At 53.5% G+C, this 12,005-nt stretch overlaps 1 protein-coding gene across 5 annotated transcripts in view; it reads right to left on the minus strand.

Annotated features, from left to right (window-relative positions):
* Window positions 1–12,005, minus strand: part of LOC105471552 (ABR activator of RhoGEF and GTPase) — a 231,096-nt gene that overhangs the window by 121,871 nt on the left and 97,220 nt on the right. For all 5 annotated transcript variants that reach the window (XM_011724082.3, XM_011724102.3, XM_011724084.3 and 2 more), the window contains exon 2: window positions 440–624. In XM_011724082.3, the coding sequence (XP_011722384.3) occupies window positions 440–624 (185 nt within the window). The remainder of the gene's footprint in view (window positions 1–439; window positions 625–12,005) is intronic.

Genomic DNA, 12,005 nt, shown 5'->3' on the forward strand with positions numbered 1-12,005 from the left:
CCACAGGGAGCGCCAGGCCCAGGCTGGCTTTGCAGGGGCAGCATCCGAATACCTGGAGCCCACGGGCCACGCATGTAGCCACTGCCCAGCCTGGGTGCAGAGGGGAGGAGAGCCTAGTTCTCTCCTGGGTCCTCTTGAGGAAAGGGGCTAACGGGGGAAAGCTGAAAGAGGCAGAGAGGGGTCTGGGAGGCCTAGGGAGCAGATGGCTACTAGGGGGTAAGAGACAGGGGTGGCAGCATTGGCAAAGCAGGTGGGGAGGGGAGCCTGAGCCTGAGAGGGGCCCAGGGCCAGGACGAGATGACAAGGCACCAAGAACGGCCAGGTCCAAATGTCTCCAGTCCCAATCTCTCGAGACCAACCCAAGCAGGGCCTGGCCCACGACGCCCAGCCCTTCCCGTCACCCCTCCCCAAACCCAGAAGGAAAAGCCGGTGTACCTACCCCAGGAGCCAGCCCCTCAGGTGGAGTCGGGGAGACGCCATCCCCCCCGCCCTGGCTGCGGGCGCTGAGCTGCGGGGACATGGTGGGCGACTCGTCGATGTACGGCATGGTCTCTGAGCCCTCCGGGGGCCCCTTCTGCTCCTCATTCCCCTCTCCGTCGTACTCGTCTGTCCCGTAGCTGAAGTCTGAGACAAGGAACAAGAAAGGCCACTGAGAATCCTCCACCAGAGCTGCCAGGGACTGGTAGCGCAGTGGGCGCCGGCGGCGGCCCCCGGCTGCCATGGCCCCGGCCGCACCATCCACACCTGGCCCAGACGGGGGCTGTGAGGGGCCTGGGCCTGGTGAGGGGCCGGGGAGAACCAGCAGGCACTAGGCTCTGCACGCTCCGGGGCTGCTGGGAGGCGGGGAGGAGCGGCTCTGCTGTTGCTACCCGTTGAAGAGCATGTCAGCCGCGTATTTCAAGCTGCTGTTTTCTTTGCCTTCTGCCTAATTCCAAGTGTAAAAATTAACAGTGGGAGCAGGAGGCAGGACGCTTCCAACTCTCCTATCTGAGTCACCATTTTGCTTTTTATAGGGAATAAGGAGGTGGGGGGGGGCCGGGCGATGTCACTTCCTGTGGCCCTCCTCCTTGGGTACCATTTGTACTGAGCCCACTCCCTCCAGGGGTCCAGGGCAGGTTCTGGGGTGTGGGAGGGGAGCCCTCCGTCCTCAGAACAAGGCCCTGCATGGAGGACGGAACCCAAGGCAGCAGGGCGTGGGCGAGGAGGCTGTGCCCAGGCCTGGCAGGGACAGGGGCTCACAGCAGACTCCTTGGAGCCAGCACTTATTTCTATCACCCCAACATGGGCTTCCTTCAGAGGAGGAGGGAAGAAAAGGCAACCGGGAAGTTCAGTCCCGTTAACCCCCCAGGGCTGCCAGCACCACACGGGCTCCAAAGTCCAGGCACGGAGCCCACCCACCCTGGGACGGGAGGCTGAGCCCGTGCAGCGAGGGGGGTGTGCAGGGCAGCAGCTCAGGGCTTCATACTTTCCGAAAGGGTTACGAGGGTGGCCTCGGAAAGGCCCCTGCGTCCAGCCCCACCAGCAAGGCTGCAGGAGACACCCTCCCACAAACCGGCCCCTGCCCGTTGACCTGTTTGCTTCCCCAGCCCTGACCCGCCACAACCGGGAATGGAGAACGCGACAGTGTTGCTTCCAGGGGCCGTGGTGGACCTCCTTGGGTGGGGCCGCCAGCGGGGGGATGGACACCCCTGTCACACTCGGACAGGGGTTAAGACTCAGCACTTGTGCAGGCCAGCGGGAGCCGGCACCACAGTGTGTCCTGGAGACACGAACATCACCGTGCCGGCAGCCTTGGGGCCAGCGGGAGCTTCCTACACACTGGACTGCCCAGTGGCGGCATCTGCTTGCTAAACACTCCCCAGGTATCTTCCAGGCGCGACTCCCTGGCCAGGCATCTTCGAATCTTGTGCAGTGTGATGGGGGAGGCTGGCTGAGCCTGCCCTGCCATCTGCCCAGACATCCTTTCCTCCAGGTCGCCCTCCCTATGGCACCTGGCCCCCTGGCACCTTAGTGAATCCTGCCCCTTTGTCCTTGAGCCCCTGGGGTAGGAGGTGGGCGTCTCAGTCATCACTGTGCACCAGCATCCACGACCCCACCTGTGGCAGCTCTCAGGAAAGTGTGTGCAGCGAATGAATGGGCAGAGGATCGCACCATCTGTCTCAGGTCTGAGGCTTCAGCCAAGTCCCGGCCAGCCAAGTTCTCCACGGGGGCCCCAGCTCCTCCCTCTGCTGTCACAACACCCCAGCCCACAGGCAACCAGCAGCCGGAGAATGGTGTCAACAGGTCACCAGGATGCCTGGCCACAGCCATGCTCTGCCCAATCTGGCCTTTTGGCAGCCAAGCGCTTCCCCCAGGCTCGCTGCACCTGCTTCTGTCGGCTGCCTCTCCTCGTCCCTGAGCCAATGCCCCATTCAGCTGCCAGGGGACATGGACTAGTTTTTTCCCTAGACAGGCTTGTGTATGAAGAACCACAGGACCCAGAGATACCTACTAGTGAGATGTGTGTACACCACACACCCGGGCAGGACCCAGGACGCCCTCCTACTGAGATATGTGTACACCACACACCTGGGACATAAGGCCCAGTGCCCTGGAGGCCATGACACCTGTGTCTGTGGCTGGCGGGATGTGAACTGACTCTGGTCCTTCCAGGGGGAGGAGGAGGAGGAAGCTGGGTGCACAGCACCACCCAGCTGGCCTGAGTCTGGCTCCGAGAGGGGTCTGGCCGTTTGGTGAGACCCCCTCACTCTGGAGAAGCACAGGAGGGGATGGAGGGCAGCCTCCCACTGGCCCCTCCCTCCTGCCTCCTCCTCTCCAGAAGGCTCCAGGCTGCCCTGTTAGTGCCTGGAGTTAAGGACAAGGAAAATAAGGAATAGTAGACCCCGGCCTTGCCCACAGTTTAGATTCCAGCCGACCAAGCACACTCTTCTGTACGCTGACCAGTTCCCAGGGGTCACAGCAATGGAACGCACACACTTGGGAGATTGTCCAAGAGCACGGGGGGAAGGGACGGCAGGGAAGGCGGCTGAAGGTCTCTCTGCCCGTCTCCCCATGGGCACAGTTCCTCCTGATCAGAGCAGAGGACCCCTGGCCCTGCTATCTCCTGCTCCTTCCAGCCTGGATGTTTCTGGGGAGGCAGTTCTTTCTTTCGCCCATTTACATACAATTGCTGAAGGTCACAGGATCTGAATCCAGGTCTCAAATGCCCTCCCTTTCCCTCTGAATCTCACTCCAGAGAAGTCCTCTTCCATATCCCTCCTCGTTAAGGGGGGCTGACCATGGAGCTGAACACGGGGGGCCTGAGGACGGGGTCTGGCAGGGGGGAGGCCCAGGGGCAGCAAAAGTGCTTGGTCTGCGAACATTTCCAGGGCCTTCCCCTTTCATTTCTGCCCCCATAAAACCGTAAGAGCCCAGGAGACGCCAACCAGGAAAAGGGGTACAGAAAAGATGGGGAAACCAATCCTCAGAGAAGGCCCTGGGGGAGGAAGATGGGGACCTAACTGAGCACAGGCTTCAGTCTCCAACGGCCACAGGTGGGTACGCTGAGCAGACAGTGGCTTGCGCACCAGATCTCAAAAAAGAAGAAAAGGCAGACAAGGCTGCTGGCAGCCAATACCATTTCCCCGCCGACTAACAGAGATCCTACTGTATTCGGAGTGGCAGTGCACCCAGCGGCTAGTTCAAAGACACCTTTCCTGATGGTGTGAGCCATATGATTATGTTCTGGCCCACGAGATGTTACATGGATACGTGTGGAACTTGGAGGAAGCTGCTGAAAGAGACTGATTTAGCGAAAAGGTACACTACCCACGCTGCCCTTGTTCCTCCTTCTGTTGCTGGTTTGGAGAGTTGATGGGATGGCTGGAGCCCCAGCAGCCATCCTGAACCATGAGGTGAGCTGAGGATAGAAGCCAGCACTGAAGACGGCTGAGCAGAAAGCTGGGAGTCCAGGTCACTGATGGCACAGTGGAGCCCACCCCAGGATGGTCTACCTCTGAACGTTTTTACAGAAAAGAAAGAAAAAATGCCAATGCTATTTAAGCCTCTGTTACTTGGTTTTTCTATTATCCGAAGTCAAACCTAAGGTGATTTTTCCCTGACGACCCCACTTTGGTGCTTTTCCTGTGACTGTCGCTGTTCCTTCTCAGGCTCCTTGGCGAAATCTTCTTTCTCTACCTATCCCTTAAAAATTGCTGTTCCTGGCCGGGCGCGGTGGCTCATGCCTGTAATCCCAGCACTTTGAGAGGCCGAGGAGGGCGGATCACAAGGTCAGGAGATCGAGACCATCCTGGCTAACGCGGTGAAACCCCGTCTCTGCTAAAAACATAAAAAAATTAACCGGGCGTGGTGGCGGGCACCTGTAGTCCCAGCTACTCGGGAGGCTGAGGCAGGAGAATGGCGTGAACCCGGGAGGCAGAGTTTGCAGTGAGCCGAGATCACACCACCGCACTCCAGCCTGAATGACAGAGCGAGACTCCGTCTCAAAAAAAAAAAAAAAAATTTGCTGTTCCCATGGAGGGGAACATCACACACTGGGGCCTGTTGGAGGGTGCAGGGCAAGGGGAGGGAGAGAATTAGGACAAATACCTAATGCATGTGGGGCTTAAAACCTAGATGATGACACCCCACAAGGTATGCCCAGACTCTAATTCCTGGGACCTGGGAACATGACCTTACTTGGAAAAAAATTCTTTGTAGATGTGATTAAATTAAGGATCTCAAGATGAGATAGATCATCACCGATTAACCAGTGGGTCCTAAATCCAATGCTGTGTCCCTATGGAAAGAGAAAGGGGCAGACACAGACAGAGGAGACGACAGAGACAGGGTTTGGAGTGGGGCTGCCACCAACCAAGGAATGCCTGGAGCCACCAGACACTGGGAGAGGGAGTAAGTGAGAACTCTGCCCCGGCAGCCTGGGAAGGGGCCACCGCCTGCCTGGCTGGGACTTTGATTTCAGATTTCTGGTCTTCAGACTGCGAGAACATCAATTTCTGTTGTTTTAAGCCATCAAGTTCATGGCAATCTCTAATGGCAGCACTAAGACACAAATGCAGCGCCTGACATGCACACAGCTCCCCCCTCTTTGCACATGCTGCTCCTGTGCCTAGAAAACCCTCCTTGCTGGGCACGGTGGCTCACGCCTGTCATCCCAGCACTATGATGTGGGGCATCCTCCGAGGCAGGAGGATCACGTGAGGCCAGGAGTTTGAAACCAGCCTGGCCACACAGGGAGACCCTGTGTCTATGAACACACACACACACACACACACACACACACACACACACACACACACACACACACACACACATATCCCTCCTTACCCCTTGTCCACCTGATGAAATCCTGTTTTGTCCTCAAATCTGCCTCATCTGTGCCCTCTCTTAGGAACTTTCCTATGTTCTGCATATTACGACAATACTTGAATACTGAAAGCACTTTTTTTTTTTTTTGAGATAGTCTCGCTGTCACCCAGGCTGGAGTGCAGTGGCGCGATCTCAGCTCACTGCAACCTCCGCCTGCCAGGTTCAAGCCATTTTCCCGTCTCAGCCTCCTGAATAGCTGGGATTACAGGAATGTACCACCACGCCCGGCTAATTTTTGTATTTTTAGTAGAGACAGGGTTTCTCCACGTTGGTCAGGCTGGTCTCCAACTCCTGACCTCGTGATCCACCCGCCTTGGCCTCCCAAAGTGCTGGGATTACAGGCGTGAGCCACCGCGCCCGGCCAATAAAGCACTTTTACAAGCCAATGAGAAAAGATAAAAACCCCAAGTTTCTAAATGTGTAAGAGAAATGAACAGAAAACTAAAAAGAGAACTACAAATATTCAGAGTGCATTAAAAAGAATGTTAACCTCATTTGTCATCAAAGAAAATGTAAAGTTCTATGTAGTTTTCACTGTTCGTATCAAACTGGCAAGGATTTTAAGATAATAATGACAATATCCATAGTTGTCAGGGCACAGGTACTCGCAGAAACTCTTGGAGACTGCCTATAACTGGCACAACTTTTCTAGAGTCAATCTGGTAACTGGTATCAAGAGGTTTAGTGGTTGGTACAAGCTTTACACCCAGCGTAATAAGATTATGATCTATGATACTAGTTATAAATGAACATAAAAATAAAGTTATAAGTCACAGGGCTGTTTGTGTGAAATATTAAAAACAACTTGAATTACAGGATTGGTTGAGTCAATTATGGTTTTTCTACAAGAAGGGCTGCTATATAGCATTAAAAACCATATGGATGATGAATAGTATCTTATCAAGTGCAAAAAGATTAATAACGGTAATGTACAGTGTGTTACAATGTCTGAAAAAAGTAAAAATATATGTGCATAGGAAAAAGGCTGGAAGGCTACAACACAAAATTATTAGAGCATTCTGATTCTGGAAATTTATAAAAAATGAATATACGGTCTCTGCTCTCTAGGGCATGGCAGACACCCAACACCCTCCTTCCCTTCATCCTTGCCTACTCTACCCTCATTTTCTAGAAGTGGCAACAGCCCAGTCCCAGGCAAGGTACCCCCTTTCTCTGCCTCTCTTATAACCAGGAATGGCCGCCCTACACCATTCTGGCCAGTGAGACCCAAGTGAAGCATTCTGGGGCCTCTGGCAAGGCCCTGCCTCTGATGATGACAAAGGGACTTTTTGCCTTGAACTCATAGGGGATGACTGGAGTTACAGCGGCTTTACCGCTGCCACAGGAAGAGGTCAAGAAAGAACAGAGGCCGGGCGGGTGGCTCACGCTTGTCATCCCAGCAATCCGGGGGGCCGAGGCGGGCAGATCACCTGAGGTCAGGAGTTCGAGACCAGCCTGGGCAAGATGGTAAAACCCCATCTCTACAAAAAACTACAAAAATTAGCGGCGCGGTGGCTCACACCTGTAATCTCAGCACTTTGGGAGGCCAAGGCGGGTGGATCACCTGAGATTAGAAGTTTGAGACCAGCCTGGTCAACATGGTGAAACCCCGTCTCTACTAAAAATACAAAAATTAGCCAGGTATGGTGGCGGGTGCCTGTAATCCCAGCTACTCAAGAGGCTGAGGTAGGAGAGTCGCTTGAACCCAGGAGGCGGAGGTTGCAGTGAGCTGAGATCGTGGCACTGCACTCCAGCCTGGGTGACAGAACGAGACTCCATCTCAAAAAATAAAAATTAATTAATTAAATGAAATTAAATAAATACACAAAAGAAAGAACAGAGCCATTTCCCTCATGCTGTTCAGCTACTAAGCCACACTAGGAAGAGCTCGTCTCATTTCGTGCTAATGCGAAATGTAAGTCCCTAGACATTAGGCTTTCTGCTGCTTGAAATGAACACATTTCCAAATAATATCCAGGAAAGGTAGTCCAATCAGCAATCACATCTCCGAGATACTATGACAGAGGCCTCGAAGGCCCGGCGAGGCAGGGGGAGGGAGTGGGCAACACTCGGGGCGAGGAGGTGGCTGAAGAGGCTTCGGTGCCACGCTAAGGAAGACAGTTCATTGCTGTGGCTGAGGGCAGGGACCCCGCGGTCCGGCAGCGGAGGTTCCAGCCCACGCTCTGGCACTTCCTAACCTCTCTGTGCCTCTGAAGAGTGCCTGGCACAGGGCGGCTGCTCCTACATGGATACGGGTTTAATAAATGCGTGTGAAACGGGGGACGACACAGGATCGAGCGCACGGGCCGCTGGGGGCGTTAAACTGGATAACACGCGTAAGGCACTTAGCACACAGGAAGCACCCGATCCATCTCAGCTGCTATTATTAATGTTATTAATTGGATCTTGAAAGCTGTGTGGGTGCCAGGCGGGTGGGGGACAGGAGCAGAGTTTCAGGCAGTGAGAGGAGGCTTGGCAGTGGCACACAGTAGGAAACAGCAGGGCCCCTGGAGGGGACTATAAATAGCTGGGAGGGCTAGAACACAGTGAGCGGAGGGGGAGAGGGCCGTGCTGGAGAGGAGGCAGGGACCTGCTCCTGAGAGCCTCGTGGGCTGAGCCGAGAGCTGCTCAGGACTCAGTGAGGACGGGGGACCTGGCCCATGACCCTCTACAGGCTCTTGTTGGCCACATCATTGCTGAATATTGCTAACTTTATTTTTTATTCTTTTTCTTTTCTTTCTTTTTTTTGAGATAGAGTTTCACTCGTCACCCAAGCTGGAGTGACACCCTCCAGCCCGTCGCAAGGGTGATACAAAGGCTGATTGTAGGTGATAAACTTATTTTCTGTCCAAGAATTGAGGATGGGAGTGAGAGAGGGAAGAGCAGCTGAGGGAGCCCAGCCCTGACCATTATTCCACCAAAGCAGCATCAAAAGTCCTCAAAGAGGCCGGGTGCAGTGGCTCACACTTGTAATCCCAGCACTTTGGGAGGCTGGAGCGGGCAGATCACCTGAGGTAGGAGTTTGAGACCAGCCTGGTCAACACGGTAAAAGCCCGACTATTAAAAATACAAAAATCAGCCGGGCATGGTGGCAGGTGCCTGTCCATAATCCCAGCTATTCGGGAGGCTGAGGCAGGAGAATCACTTGAACCCGGGAGGTGGAGGTTGCAGTGAGGCAAGATTGTGCCACTGCACTCCAGCCTGGGCGACAGAGCAAAGCTCTGTCTCAAAAAAATAAAGTCAGGTGGCCGGGCGCAGTGGCTCAAGCCTGTAATCCCAGCACTTTGGGAGGCCGAGACGGGCGGATCACGAGGTCAGGAGATCGAGACCATCCTAGCGAACACGGTGAAACCCCGTCTCTACTAAAAAGTACAAAAAAACTAGCCGGGCGAGGTGGCGGGCGCCTGTAGTCCCAGCTACTCGGGAGGCTGAGGCAGGAGAATGGCGTGAACCCGGGAGGCGGAGCTTGCAGTGAGCTGAGATCCGGCCACTACACTCCAGCCTGGGTAACAGAGCGAGACTCCATCTCAAAAAAATAAAAAATAAAAATAAAATAAAGTCAGGTAATGTGATTTCTCCAGTTTTGTTATTTTTGCTTTGGTTCCATATACATTTTAGCATTTTTTTCCATTTCTGTAAAGAATACCATCGTTTGAGCATTCTTCTTAAAGTCCCTGGGATATTCAGAATGTTCAGTGAGCACTGGTTTAAAGTCACCCCCTGCCTTGGCCCCTAAGAAGAGAGTCAGCCTGTCCTTCTGTCCTTTGAAGCTTCGAAGCCAGGCATGGACGGCTTTTCTAGGATGAAAGTCCTACATACGTCTTCTTCCAATAGACGGCTGTTTTGTCTACATTGAAAACCTGATGTTTTGTTTTTGTTTTGTTTTGTTGTTGTTATTGTTTGCGATAGAGTCTGCTCTGTTGCCCAGGCTGGAGTGCAGTGGCGTGATCTCGGCTCACTGCAATCTGCCTCCCAGGTTCAAGTGATTCTCCTGCCTCAGCCTCCTGAGTAGATGGGATTACAGGTGTGCGCCGCCAGGCCTGGCTGATTTTTGTATTTTTAGTAAAGATGGGGGTTTCACCATGTTGGCCAGGCTGGTCTTGAACTCCTGACCTCAAGTGATCCACCCACCTTGGCCTCCCACAGTGCTGGGATTACAGGCGTGAACCACCATCAGATTTAGGCGCCTGGCCAAAAATCTGGTGTTTAGTGCAGTGACCTTCCTTTACGGTCTTTGCTAGATCTTCTGGACAACTGGCCGCAGCTTCTCCATCCGTACCTGCTGCTTCACTTTGCCCTTTCCTGTTATGAAGGCAGCTTCTTTCTTGACCCCTCATGAACAAATCCCCCTCATGAACAAATCTCTGCCAGCTTCAAACTTTCCTCTGCAACGTCCTCACCTCTCTCAGCCTTCACAGACTTGAAGAGCGCGAGGGCCTTGCTCTGGATTGGGCTTCGGCTCAAGGGAGTGCCGTGGCTGGTTCGATCTTCTATCCGACCCTCAAACTGTCTCCATATCAGCAAAGGGGCTGTTTCTTATCACTCCTGTGTTCACTGGAGGAGCACCTTCAATTCCTTCAAACACTCTTCCTGTGCGTTCACAACTTGGCTAACTGGTACAAGAGGCTCCGCTTCCAGCCTGTCTTGGCTTTCAACAAGCCTTCCTCACTACACTGAACCTCCCTCCCTCCCTCCCTCCCTTCCTTTTTCTTTCTTTTCTTTCTTCCTTCCTTCCTTCCCTTCCTTCCTTTCTTTCTTCCCTCCCTTTCTTCCTTTCTTCCTTTCTTCCTTTCTTCCTTCCTTCCCTCCCTCCCTCCCTCCCTCTCTCTCTCTCTCTCTCTTTCTTTCTTTCTTTGTTTTTTCAAACAGTCTCACTCTGTCACCCAGGCTGGAGTGCAGTGCTGCGATCTCGGCTCACTGTAACCTCCACCTCCAGAGTTCAAGCAATTCTCCTGCCTCAGCCTCCCAAGTAGCTGGGACTACAGGCACACACCAGCACACCAGGCTAATTTTTTCTTTTTTTTTTTTTTTTTTTGAGACGGAGTCTCACTCTGTCGCCGAGGCTGGAGTGCAGTAGCGCGATCTCGGCTCATTGCAAGCTCTGCCTCCCGGGTTCATGCCATTCTCCTGCCTCAGCCTCCCAAGTAGCTGGGACTACAGGTGCCCGCCACCACGCCCGGCTATTTTTTTGTACTTTTTAGTAGAGAGGGGATTTCACTGTGTTAGCCAGGATGGTCTCGATCTCCTGACCTTGTGAGCCGCCCGCCTCGGCCTCCCAAAGTGCTGGGATTACAGGCATGAGCCACCGCGCCCGACCTTTTTTTTTTTTTAAAGTAGAGATGGGGTTTTACCATGTTGGCCAGGTTGGTCTCGAACTCCTGACCTCAGGTGATCCACATGCCTCAGCCTCCCAAAGTGCTGGGATTACACGCGTGAGCCACCACGTCCAGCTCTAAACTACTTTTGCATCAGCCTAAATACAAAGCTCAAGAACAGGCAAAAACAAATGGATGGTGATAGAAGTCCATGGCAGTGGTTGTCTGGGGGTGGACGATGGGGACGGGGAGTGTTGGCTGGGAAGGGGCAGGAGGTAACTTTCTGGGACACTGAGGATGTCCCATATCTTGATCTGGGTGTTAGTTACACAAGCAGATCTATGGCAATGTTCACCAAGCTCTATGCTTAAGACTGGTGCACTTGAAAAGGTTTTGTTTGTTTGTTTGTTGTTGTTGTTGTTGTTGTTTTTGAGACGGAGTCTCGCTTTGTCGCCCAGGCTAGAGTGCAGTGGCCGGATCTCAGCTCACTGCAAGCTCCGCCTCCTGGGTTCACGCCATTCTCCTGTCTCAGCCTCCGAGTAGCTGGGACTACAGGCGCCCGCCACCTCGCCCAGCTAATTTTTTGTATTTTTAGTAGAGACGGGGTTTCACCGTGTTAGCCAGGATGGTCTCGATCTCCCGACCTCGTGATCTGGCCGCCTCGGCCTCCCAAAGTGCTGGGATTACAGGCGTGAGCCACCGCGCCCGGCCTGTTTGTTTGTTTTTTAGAGACAGAGTCTCACTCTGTTGCCCAGGCTGGAGTGCAGTGGCGCAAACATAGCTCATTGCAGCCTCGAACTCCTGGGCGCAGACGATCCCCCTGCCTCAGCCTCCCAAGTAGCTGGGACCACAGGCGTGCACCACCATGCCTGGCTGATTCAAACAAGTTTTTGTAGACACAGGGTCTTGCTATGTTGCCCGGGCTGGTCTTAGACTCCTGGCCTCAAACAATCCTCCACCGTGGCCTCCCAAAGTGCTGGGATCGTAGGCATGAGCCACCACGCTCTGCCCGAAAAACGTCCTAAAAATTTAAAATCTAAGTTGTACTGTTGCGGGAAACTGAGGACCGGAGAGACCGATATGGAGAAGAGAAGGACTGTTTATTTTAGGTACGCACCAGCTCAGTGGATTTGCATCTGTAAAGCTAAGCACTGAATAAAGACAGAGTGGGGTTTTTATAAGCAGACTTAACAATAGTAAAACAAAAGCAGTTAATCATATAGTGATTGTGGCCTTGTGGCCTTGTAGCTTCGTCAAAAGAAAAACAAGGACTGGCTAAATCCAGACATTTGTAAAGCACAGTTATGCTTAAGAAGCCAGGGA

Source organism: Macaca nemestrina, chromosome 17 (assembly GCF_043159975.1).
Source record: "Macaca nemestrina isolate mMacNem1 chromosome 17, mMacNem.hap1, whole genome shotgun sequence".
In the NCBI taxonomy this organism is placed as follows: Eukaryota; Metazoa; Chordata; class Mammalia; order Primates; family Cercopithecidae; genus Macaca; species Macaca nemestrina.